The sequence below is a fragment of the Colius striatus genome, chromosome 2 (assembly GCF_028858725.1).
Source record: "Colius striatus isolate bColStr4 chromosome 2, bColStr4.1.hap1, whole genome shotgun sequence".
NCBI lineage: Eukaryota > Metazoa > Chordata > Aves > Coliiformes > Coliidae > Colius > Colius striatus.
The window spans coordinates 37,229,283-37,241,779 of NC_084760.1; the positions used below are offsets into that span (position 1 = coordinate 37,229,283).

General features: G+C 36.6%; 1 protein-coding gene across 9 annotated transcripts in view; it reads right to left on the reverse strand.

The window, feature by feature from the left end:
• The window catches only part of PUM2 (pumilio RNA binding family member 2), a 70,457-nt gene that overhangs the window by 29,749 nt on the left and 28,211 nt on the right, over positions 1–12,497 (reverse strand). For 7 of the 9 annotated variants that reach the window (XM_061989955.1, XM_061989954.1, XM_061989953.1 and 4 more), the window contains exons 4-10: positions 12,296–12,483; positions 11,490–11,662; positions 7,939–8,209; positions 7,610–7,703; positions 5,615–5,740; positions 4,343–4,482; positions 2,489–2,627 (exon numbers count right to left, since the gene is read on the reverse strand). In XM_061989955.1, coding sequence (XP_061845939.1) covers positions 2,489–2,627; positions 4,343–4,482; positions 5,615–5,740; positions 7,610–7,703; positions 7,939–8,209; positions 11,490–11,662; positions 12,296–12,483 — 1,131 coding nt within the window. The remainder of the gene's footprint in view (positions 1–2,488; positions 2,628–4,342; positions 4,483–5,614; positions 5,741–7,609; positions 7,704–7,938; positions 8,210–11,489; positions 11,663–12,295; positions 12,484–12,497) is intronic. The other 2 variants (XM_061989951.1, XM_061989949.1) reach the window with 1 other exon arrangement.

Genomic DNA, 12,497 nt, shown 5'->3' on the forward strand with positions numbered 1-12,497 from the left:
TTCTAACTTCTTAGATCACAGTGAAGTCGAACTACAAAAATACTCTCTGTGTAAAGAATATTTAAAAGTTTGAAACTCCATTTGGATCTACACTTTTTTGTAAAATATCTAAGTCCATTGAAACAAGAATTCCACATATATTCAGCTTATTACACTGTATATGTTGTTCAGTGGTTACTACCTGTGATTCCTTTAATCACGTTCTGGTATCACAGAATCACAGAATCTTAAGGGTTGGAAGGGACCTTGACAGATCATCTAGTCCAACCCCTCTGCCAGAGCAGGACCATCTAGAGTAGGTCACACAGTAACTTGTCCAGGTGGGTTTTGAATGTCTCCAGAGAAGGAGACTCAACAACCCATCTGAGCAGCCTATTCCAGTGCTCTGTCACCCTCGCAGTGAAAAAATTCTTCCTTGTGTTTCTTTGGAACCTCTTGTTTTCCCAGTTTATACCTATTGCCTCTTGTCCCAGATATAACTTAGAGATGTTGACTCTTCTACAGTAAATGAACTGAAAAAGATATCTGGAGCAAAATTCACTTTATTCTAATTAATCAAATAAATAGTCAAATGAATCAAGACTCAAAGTTCCTATTTCTCTTCACTAGTTATGTAAGAAGTCTTAGGTATCTAGTTCAAATACAGATATCTGAAACGATATCATGATTCCCACCTAAAATGGTCTGTATTCATTTCATCATCCTATATGCTTCACCTACAAAGAGGAATCATCAGCACTCCCAATGATTCACTACAAAACCAGCTTGTAATGGTTGAGGAAATAACTGTCCTTTCTGTTTACATTTTGAGCCCCTTTCCCTGTAAGAGTGTGGTCAGTAAGGCTGAAGAGACATTTGCACACAATTCCTGCTATAGAAGTCTAAAATACTTTTACATGAAGGAAGTTTTTCTCTGGCCATCCTGGCACGTGGCAGATGGGACAAAGAAGCAACCTGCAATAGAAACCAAATAAAAAGGTTTCTGCCCTTTTAGGGCTTAACGGAGGAAGTAAAAAGCCCCTAGGTCCAGTCTTCACAGGACAGGCTCCCACATTACTGAGTTCACGTATTTCATCACATAGGATGACTTTCAATCATCCTTTCGGATAGGAGATCTTTTTGTGGGTTTAAGAACTACTCTTGAATTATTTAAGACAGATACTTTTCTAAAATAATGTCTTTTTTAATGTCTTCCTATAACGATGCCACAAATCTGGCTTGGGTCAAGGTCTCAGGTGTTGATCTGATTCAAGATCAGTGTCAAGATTTTTTTAAAAGACAAAGGTCACTCCACAGTCTTAGAGCTCCATGTCCAAAACCAGAACTAATAACTGTAAACACACTTACTCCAACATACACACACAAAAAGCTATAATCTAAGCTTTGATGCTTTTGCAAAGATGCTTATGTTTGCATGCTTTGGTGAGGTGCAGAGATACCACTTGACAGGTGCTGTGACAGCACACTTTGCTGATTCCTTATTTTAGGTGAAAGGTGCTAAAAGGTGGAGATACTACTGCATGAGAAGAAATAAAAATGGCTGTTACAGAACAAAAACAGACAAGAAAATCGGAAGAGACAGTCTGTTCTGCAGTTAGAGGTGTAAAATCTGATTGTGTGAAGCAAAGTGCCCAATGCAATCCTGGAGCATTCAGTAACAAACTACTTTGGACTCCTACAGGCTGTGAGGCATTTCACAGTAGTGCTGACAGAGGAGAGAACTTGCACAAGTCAAATGCATTGGCAGCTACCATCAATGTCATGTAATGTTACCTGTGTGCACTCTTAACTTTCACACTGAGGAACCACCAAGTACACTGAAACTGTTACCTGCTCAGGTAATTGTATCAAATACTTAAAAGTGATGCTGAAGTTCAAGGTACACATTGTGCATTATGACACATGTACTGACACTAATAACAATGATTCCTCGGTAAGTTGGAATCCACACATGCTAAAAGGATCGGAGCCTCCAAGCTTTGGAGTACTTCCACTTCAAGCACGCTGGGATCTTAAGACATGGTTAAGAAGCAACTTTCTTTTCCATGTCATAATTTTGTGTTCTGAATTTTAGATTATTATTATTGTTATATGCCACAAGTAAAAAATTACTTCAGAAAGACAAATTAATGCTTCATGTTGCATCAGAATAATCAGACATCTCATGACCTTTTAAGATAGTAAGTAGTTGCTTCATTATATATGAAATTATCCTGCAAAAATCTACAATAAATATTCCTTGTGCATACATTTATAACAAGTACAGAGAAAATGCTCAAAAAAAAAAAAAGCTAGAGGAATTTCTTGTGCTCTAAGAATCCTGTGTCAGTATTTTAATCCAACTGAACAACACAGAATTGAGTTAGTTTTACGTAGCTTTAAGCAGCTTATCAGAAATGTAGCAGGACTTTGACAGTTAATCTGTTATCTAGTAACACCAATATTTTAACTTTCATTGATTCTCTTAATCCACTGATAACATACATACCTGGCATGCCTGTAGCAAGACCCTGACCAAAAGCCAAAGCTGGATTTGCTGCTGCAGCTGCTGCAAGTGACTCTGCCTGCTGCCCTTGCTGACCCTGATTGGGAGTGAGTGGGCGCTGAGTTGCTCCAGCACGAAGAACCTGGAAGAGGCCAACACAACACCCTCTCCTTAAAAGGTAAGGAAGCAAAGCCATTGTATACTAAAAAAGGTCTAGAACAGTTGCTTTGCACATTTGCACATACACTTCACTCTGATCTTAATTTTGGGAATATTCCATCTTAGCGGTTTCAGGATACATCCATACAAAGAGTAAGAGGCATAAACTATTCTGCTGACATCTGTGACAACAAAAATACCTGTCCTACTCTGGACAGCAGAACCCATGTATGTTCCATTGGTGGTAATGAGTATAAAAATAAGGAAGAAAACCTTTAAGAGCAATACATTTATGACATGCATTATTTTTTAACTGAACACCTGCCCTTCCCTGATAAATACATTTGTTTACATTATTTTCAGGCAGTTGCATGCTGTAAGTTGGAATACTTCAGAGCTTGCAGTAACTTGTCTAAATAATTAACACCATGCCGCCAACAGTGCTGTAAAAACACATGTACCCACTAAGCCTTAAGAATCCACGTAACACCATCACCATGCAACATAGACTTATTTTACTACATTCTTACAATGTACCTTTGGAAATGTGATTGAAAAGCAATCTAAACTCTTGTAACCACGATATTACTCTTTGTTAAACTAATCTTTTCCAGGTCCAAAGTAAAGCACAATTCACAAAATATTCTCACAAAATATCTTACACGTGATTTGCATAAATTGGGTACTACTTTTCAAGCAATAGCAAAACACCACACTGGAGAGCTGATACACATTCAGTTATTAATGTAGTTCACCGATAGCAATAATCAGTAAGAGGAAAGATCCACCTGAACATTAAAACAGTGAAGAAGCTACCATGGAACTTCATGGTAACTCAAAGTCACTTAAATTTATAAGAATGGCAATGAAATTCATCATATTGCTAGTAAAAAAACAAACCAAAAACCATAATATTCTTCACTCTAACATAAGATCTTTCAAAATTTAGGTTTTTCCTTTGTGGAGAAAGGTCATTTACTGGAAGGTCGTGTAATATATTTAAAAACACATGCAGAGTAACCACAGAAAATGAGTTTTTTAAGTTACTTAAAGAAATGGAAATTGCAACAAGCTCTTGTAACAATTGCTTACTCCTGATTTACCAAGGCAAAAACAATATGGCACAGGGTGATGTAATACAATTACTCTGATGCCAAAAGATATCCAGGGCAATCCTCCTTCCCCATGAAGCAACATGACTACTGATAATACCTTTGTTTTCCCTACATTTTAAAGAAGCAAAGAAAAATGTGTAATATCCCATTTTTGATCTAATTGCTAAAAACACAGACTTTTTTTTCAAGCTTAAAGAACTTAAAAAAAAAATCTTTCCTAAATTGTTAAAACATCAGTACCTTATGTCAGCTTTCTAGATTAGCTTTTAAATTTAATTTTTGAATAACAGTAACAGCAGCATTATCTGGACATAAACATAAACAATAACCTCGATTAAAAGAGGTATTTATAAATTTTCTTAGTATAACAAATCAGGACTGCAAAATAAGTTGGACACTTAGTACGCAGGAAGTGAATTTTTAAGATAACTATAATCAATAATGTAAAGACATTGAGGATTTAAAATATTCATTTCTCATTTGATACAACATCTGAATTACCTAAAATTTTCTAGAAGCTGATCCTTACACACTGTAAATGTTAAGACTTTAAATGCACATCTTCTTTTTATGAAGAACATACCGGTTGCTGCCCTTGTTGTGCCTGTGAAGCCGCTTGCTGATTTGCTGTGGTATTTGCTGCTGCAGCTTGCTGCTGAAATAAATTGGCTGGATATACCCCCCATGGAACACCGTAATACTGAGGTGGAACCACAGCAGGACCTAAAACCAGAAAACAGGATTACTTCATCTATTGTAGCTAGTTAAAATAATCGTTTATAATATTTGTAGCATCCCTCATTGATCTATCTTCTAAATGTCAAAACAGAAATAGGTATTAAAAAGAGACAAATTCCTGTATTAGCCTAAATGATACGTGAACACAAATGGGTTAATTGAAAACATTCACATCAAACCCTACCTTCTCAATGAACAAATAAGTACCCTTCTGAGACTCAGGTGACAAAGTAATCAAAGCCTGTACTCCAAAGAACACTCAAAATCAGTTTTCATTGTTGGAAAAAAATCATTTCAGAACATCACAGAACAAACCAAATTCATCCTCCTGATAGTGATGTACTGAGACTTTGATCATCTATTACCCTTTCTGTCTGCTTCCTTTGCCTATAAACACCACTATTGCTTCTGCCTCCCTTGCTCATTACATCACACTTACCTCTTCCAGTCTATTGATAAAGAACCTATAGAAGAATGAGCTAACCATACCAACATATTACTCATATAATGCATTATGTATACTTCTATTTTAGTTTGTTCTACTGCCCCTCCTGTGAAATCACTAACTGGAGATAAAAGGTTTTTTTTCAAAATGTTTCAGGTTTGAGCACTAGCTGGGACTTGAACACTCAGCAGTGCTGCTTTACAGTGAGAACTATTCACTTTTAAAGACATTTTCCTGAATTTCAGAATTGGCTTTATCTGTTGTCTGGTCCTCCTAGCACACTGGAGATCATCTTTACTCTCATGCCCACTGGGAATGAGAAAACCTGGAATTAGAAAATTAATGCACCAAGTAAAAATATACAAGGAAAGGCTGTCTCATCTTTTGAAAATAATACCTACTACTACTGTCAGATGAACACTTATTACATTCAAATATTTTTAGAACAGAAGAAACCTAATTGTTGCCTATATAAGTCCCATGGAAAGAAATACTCATACAGAAACTGTCACATTTTAGTGAAAATCTTCAAAACTTCAGTATTAGTTTTCCTACATGATCCTCCTTCCTAGAAATTCAACTACAGAGAATAACAAACAGGATCAATTTCAACTTTTTTCCCTAATTTCATTCAGTAAAATTCAAGATAGACACTAGAAAGTGGTCAGTTACCTGCTAGGGTAGCTGCTGCAGCTAATCCTGCTGCAGTGTATGGATCAGTACCTGGAGGAGCAGCACTGATAATGTATGGGTTTGGCACAAAAGCAGCTGGAGCCAAGCCTGCTGAGAATACGCCTGCTACAGTAATAAACAGAGTTTAATTATAGCTAACATACTTAGCAAGCATCATCATATTCAAACCAATCAAATCACAAAGCATATCTGTTAAAATCAGAACTGCTTGTACTTTGGAAGTTTCTAAGAGCAGGGACACCATTATGGAAATAAACACCTCTGTCATCTCATCAGTCCTTTCTTACTAATCCCAAGGCCTAACAGCTTTGTTTTGCTTGATCTACAGACTCCATGGAAATTTCTCTCGTTATCTAGTCACTCTTATACAGAAGGGATTACTCAAAGTGGAATTTATCTTGCCTAGCTTTATCTAAAAGTTACACTGGTCTTACAACTAAATCTACATCAGACAAATCACCTAACGTCTAAGCAGATAGAATGAATCACCTGCCAGAGATACAAATCTCTTTTCACTGACAATAGGGAAAAAAGCATAAACAGATAATTTAAATCAGATAACTGTGTTATGAGATGCTAATCTCACTTCCAAGAATCCAAATTCTATGTAAGAATTGTAATGGAAGGAGACAACTGAAGAAACTCAGTCATCAAACAAAGCATTGCTACAGTTTCCCCTGTCAAGTGAGGTTCACACACTTTCTCCAGCATGGAGGCAGCAACTAGTCCAACAAGCACAGCATGTCAAACTATGTTCTTCCTTCCAAACAGAAGGCTTCTTGCTAAATTTCTATTAATATGCACATCAGAAGAAGCTGCATTTGAAAGGAGCAAGATACAGCTGACTGTTCAGTCAGCACTTTATACAAAGCAGAGGCTTTTTGGCAGTTTAGGAGTCAAAGATAGGACCTGTGGGCTCACACAAACATCTCAATTTGCCATGCTGCCAGCTCTATGACTATGTTAGTTAACACTGAAGAGCTGCCACTGTTAAGCTCAGCTATAGGCTGCTGATCCCTGTCCAAATAGACCTTACAAGCTAGTGGGATAGGGTCACCATATCGCAGGAGAGCATGGACATGCTCCTTCGGAGATGCTGCTTTTTACTTCTGTCTGCCTTTCTGATCCTGAGAAATCTCTTTTCTCACTTCTTCCCTCACAGAGGAAGGGGAGGTCCACACATCTCAATAGCCTAGTGGCAAAGACTGAGAAAGGTAAGAGTACTTAAACCTGCCCTGCAGTGTCAGAATTCAAGGAACTCCCTTCCTTAAATAAGAAGTTGCATCCATGAGCAACCCCTCTCATCCCAAACACACAGGTTCCCCACAGCAGCACATAAAACTGTGGCCACTGAAATACAGCCTTGTTGAGTTGCCAGCACACCACAAAGTTTATGCATGTAATTAATTCACTGATGTACTTTCAAGGGACAGGAAAAGCTTGCTAAAGAACAGACTCTATCACAAAGAAGGGTAACCGCAAGAATAAAGAGCTCTCTCTTTAAAGGGTGCCATTGACAAAGAAGAAAGAATTAACACAAGTTTGATTTCAAAAAGCCATTGTAGTAGGATCTAACTGAGTATCAAAACCACTAAACTGCAACAGAACACCGGAATTGAATATTTTTCTTATTTTAGCAAATACAGGTAGCATTCCTATTGCTACATATAGCAGAAAAGTGTGTTTACTTTTTCTCCCATTAAAATTCAACTATTTTGCTACACAAGCAAAAATATTTTTAATTTCTTTATATGCAGCAGTTAAAAGTAGGCAAAAAATTACACAGAAAACTTTTTCTAATGATGTGACAGTCTTACGCAATCATTATATGCAGTTTTCAAGAGAACTGGTAAAACAGGTCGACTGATCAGTATCTATTTGAATTAGAATACTGTGGGTAACACTGAAAGGGTTATATCAAAGCGACACATCCCTTTTGACAGGGATGCCTCGTGTACTTTACAAAAACCTCACCTATGTGTGGCTGCTGGGCTGCAGCCAATGCGTATTGCTGCTGCTGGGCTGCTGTTAACTGTTGAACGGTCAGAGCATTAGTCCTCTGGAAAAGCTAATGAAAAAGAAAAAAAAAAAGATACATTTCAGTTTTCCAAAGACAGGCTATGATATACTGGAATTTACTTAAAAATAAAGATTTTAAACTAAATTTCTATCCTAATGAGTTACTAAAGAAAATTATCCACATTTATTTGCCTTCGACTAAATTACATGCTTAAATGATTATCAAATACGATAATGCACCGCCTAAAAGAACAACTTGACATGTTTTCAAGTTCAGTACTAACCTGCTGCTGAGAATTGTAGTCGAAAAGTCCTACAGTAGCTCCTGAAGAGTCCATTTGTACCTGATTGCCAGGATAGTCAAACTGTAGAGAATCGAGACCAACTTGTTCCATGGCATCTAGATTCTGATTTTCTGGATTTGCAAATTCTTCTACCAGAGGTTTGTGGGTTGTAGGATTGGGAAGTGGACCCAATCCTTCTGTGGTGCTGGGATTGGGGCCCAAGCGCTCAGCTACTTCTGTTGGGGAGGCTTGTCGACTTCCAGGGGTACGACTGTTTAGAAGAAATTCAAGATACTCTTCAATCTTAAATAAAGCTGCCCGTGGATAGAGTACAGCATTCCTATTTTAAAAGAATCTCTGAACTTTGAAATTTTCTAAAAAAAGAGTGACAGATTGATCTCAACAACTTTAACCAGCATGCATTGATGGCTCAAGTTAAAGGACACATTTCATTTCAAAGTATAATTTTATTTATATCTTTAAACTTTAAGACTATTCAGCTTTTCAAATCACTGTGAGAAAAACTAATCTTTGAGGTGGTTTTGAGTGAAATGGAGTGAACTGTGGGTCACCTGTAACTTTTGGGATGGCTCTTTATTGCATTTTGGTAGTGACAGGAATTATTAGAAAATGTATTGAAGAGAAATAAACAAAAGAAACCCCAACAAACAGAAAAGGAAATGGCTAAGTGCATCTCATGACAAAGGAAAGAAAGAGACAATAAAACTCCAACTAGAAAAGACAAACATATATTACAGCAAGTACCTTTCACATCTCAAAAGTAAATACATTTTCTACCTCAAATAAAATGGACTAATAACCACCTAATTTAGCATCTGACTAAAAAGTTTCATTTCCTGCACAACTCATTTAATAAATCACACTACACCAGATGATTGGTATAGGGGAAAAAAGTATCCCTAATATAATCCCACTGATTCTATCTCAGTTTCCCGAAGAACAGATGTAGATTCCTGTTCCAGAGGAAATTCTTTAGGATTGAGCAAATCATAGGTGTTTCATTTCTGATGTCAACAAGACAGCGCTATGGAGCTACAAATCATTTACTATGCCAAATGTCTGCAAGTTCAGCTTCCAAATATGAAGGGCTGGGGGCAACTGAGATGTAGATAGCTACACTTAACACACCTCTAGGTACAGTAATGTTTAAGTTCCCATCAGAGGGAAAGAAAATCCAGTCAATGTCATTGACAAAAGCCTAGATGGTAACTCAACTGAGCGGTTATCAGGTTCTTACTTTAGGGTGAAAGCTGAATCGATTTCTCATCTCCATATGAGAGATACATCTCTACTGTATTGACTACATCACCACTGTAGTTCCCTCGAAGGAACTTCTGTGCACCTATAAATACCTACAGGCAAACATCTGAAGTGAGATGTCAACAGATTCATGTCCTAAGCAGACTTCCAGCCTGTATTTGGTTAGATTTCGGGTATCTTGATCTGGAGTGGTAATCCACCTTCTGTGTCAGGTCACATTGTTTATTCTACCAAATTTTTACTGGCAAAAGTCTAAGTCAACTACTATGAAGGAGTTGTGTGAAAGAATAGATGATCTCTTAATAGCACTATTGTGCTGGCAGAACTTGGTAATTATATACTGTTTCTCAGAAAACATACAACTTCCAGTTAAGTTTGCTTGTGAAAACTGGGCTCAGATACAAAATGACATCTTGCAGGATGAAAGTATGTTTACTCTAGCAGCATGCTGCCAGACCAGTGTTGTACACTGCTAATTCTAAGACAGAAATACTGTCTTAGTGCTACCTGTTCTCTTCCCTCTTCAGAGCTCCAAAGCTAAAGTATTTATTCCTCACTGAAGCACAAGATAAATGAAATGTGCCAGTACATATTTGCTGATACTGACTCTAAAGACTATATAGTCAGAAAGCATTCTCTTAGTGAGTTTTATTAACTAGAGTGTACCATCTACTATTTTGGACAAAATATTTTAAAGGTAGGGGTTTTTAACATATCAACCAACCTCACGACAATTATCTGTAACATACTGGCTACCATCTAAGTGTCCTAGCTAGCTCAATGTACAAAACCCAAGCTTGAAGCCACTTAATATTCCTATTCTTCCCAAGTGGCATACAATATCAATCAAGTGAAAAACAAAAAGGGAAAAAGGCAGTTATTCCAGTACTTATTTATTTTTTTAAAAGCTGCAAGTACAATAAAAATACAAGGAAGAAGACAGGACAAAGTTTCTTTATTTACCTAATATAGGTTGCTCTTTATACAGGTGCTGTTCTGTTGCTATAGTTAAAGTTGTGTCAATACTTCAATTATAAACCTCTGTTTGGAGGGCTTTATACGGCCCATTTAATTAGATGGCCTTTTTTTTTGAGAGAGAGAGAGGTTTACTGGCTTTGGATGCTTTTTTGCACTTGAATATTTTTTAATAACTTCTCTCTTTAAATAATACACAAGGTACTTGGCAAGCAACTATTTCAAAACTGTAATAGATACCGGTTAAGAAAATCAAGACAAAATTTGTGCTGTTTTCTACACAAAGTATTGAAGGTAACTGTTTACTGTGCTTATTGCAGCATGCATCCAAAAGAAACTAATTTACGATATGCTTGGTGTTGTATTATTTTCGATAATACATCTTGAAAGATAGACTTGAATCCCTCCTTAAGCTCAGGTAAAAACATACTTTTTTAAAAGGGTAGGAAATACATATGAGATTCAAGTATGCATTTTAATATACTGGTTTAGTAATTAACTAGTGAAATCACCACTATTTGGTCATGTTCATCACATGAATATCAATTTATGAGCAGCACCCTAATTTTCTGATCTTGTTAACTCTTCTATGACAGTTACAAATAGATAACAGTTATTTAAAAACAAAGATTATCCTTTAAAAATATCCAATTTAAAATGTGGTTTAGTATTGGGAAAAAACAAGCTGCCTGTGCTGTCATATAGGAGTTTACAGTTCAAAGTCTTGAGCTTGATGGATTTTTTTTTTCTCCTCTAAGAAAACATCCAAACCTCAACACCATTCTATAGTGTGAACAGGTGACATTTAACTATGTGAATAGGGAAATACATTGTTTCTCCCTAGTCAAATTACTGGTTTCACTTCTGTAGGGAAATGATTTTATTAGGCTGTGGTATCCACTAGCAAAAATAGGAGGAAAATAAAAATTCTGACTTACTCTCTACAACAACAATCAGATGCAAAAGCTAGAGAGTATTAAAAAGAAGCAGAGAGAAACAGGTATTTAGTTTGAAAATAAAAGGGTCAAAGTTTTCATCCTTCTTTAATTAACCACATTTTGAAGGTACTCATTTACTTGGAAGAATTACTATACTAAGATGAATTTGTCTCATGAGAAGTGACACACACATTAATGACAACCTAAGAAACATGTGGCACGGTAGGAAAGGGAGAACATGAGGTAAGAAGAATCAGTCTGCAGCTGGGTAACGTTTAAAGCTGACACACAAACCAGAACTGTAATAAAGCCCTTAAGAGACATGCTGGTCCTCTTGAGAAAGATTTAAAAGCTTACTTAAAATCTTTGCAATCGGCATCCATTCCATTTGGCAAACCTCTGCCACTTATTTTAGTAACATCCTCATCATCTCCTTGTTTAAGATCTCTGTTTTTGTCCTCCTCAAATGGAGAAGCCTTGCCTTTCTGATCTCCTTTCTCAGGTCCATCTGTTTCAGCATCTCTAGTGCCCTGAGGAAAAAGAATCTGTTTGATTCTGAATATTGAACAGAACACAATAGGAGCACCACAAGGTGACCTAATTCTACACTACAAGTGCACATAAACATTACAAACAGTTTGTTTTAAATGAAATTGCATTTGGTGGGTAACTTGATCATCAAGTTTCAACCACATGCAATTAATAACTGCCAAAATGTGAAAAAGGAATGCTAGGATTTATAATGGAAGAGCTAACTCAACCTTAACTATAGCGGTGCTGTTAAAAGTAGTAAAAAAGTAGTAACACTTAATATGAAATAATGTTTATTTTATACTGTTAAAACTAGTACAAAACAAATCTGTATGGAAACACAGAATAGAAATATCTAGAATAATGCCCATTACACTTTTTTAATTAATATTTTTGCAATCTTTTTCTTATATTTAAATAAAGATGCTGGGAAAATACTTTGAAGACAGTTATTTAATCACAATTCCCAAACTACTTCCCTCTCTGCCCCCTCCAACCAAGGAGAACAGATAGCAACTACACTCTTCCTTCTAAAGAAAAGAGTTAGAAAAGGAACACAGTCAAATATAACCATATAAGACAGCAAGACCATAGTAGGTAACTGGGCAAGCTTAACACATCACATTACTTACAAAAGCTCCTTTCCTAAACCGTGAATCCAATTTATCAGCTGGAGAGGAACTTAACACATATTCTACCATGCTCACTCCAAGGCCACCACTTTCTGATCGTGGAGACAACACAGCATTTACTTCACTGTTTCCATGAAAACCCTGTCCAGGCTTTCTCTGTACCATAATAGGTTGGGACATAGAATGGTCTGTTAAAACAAAT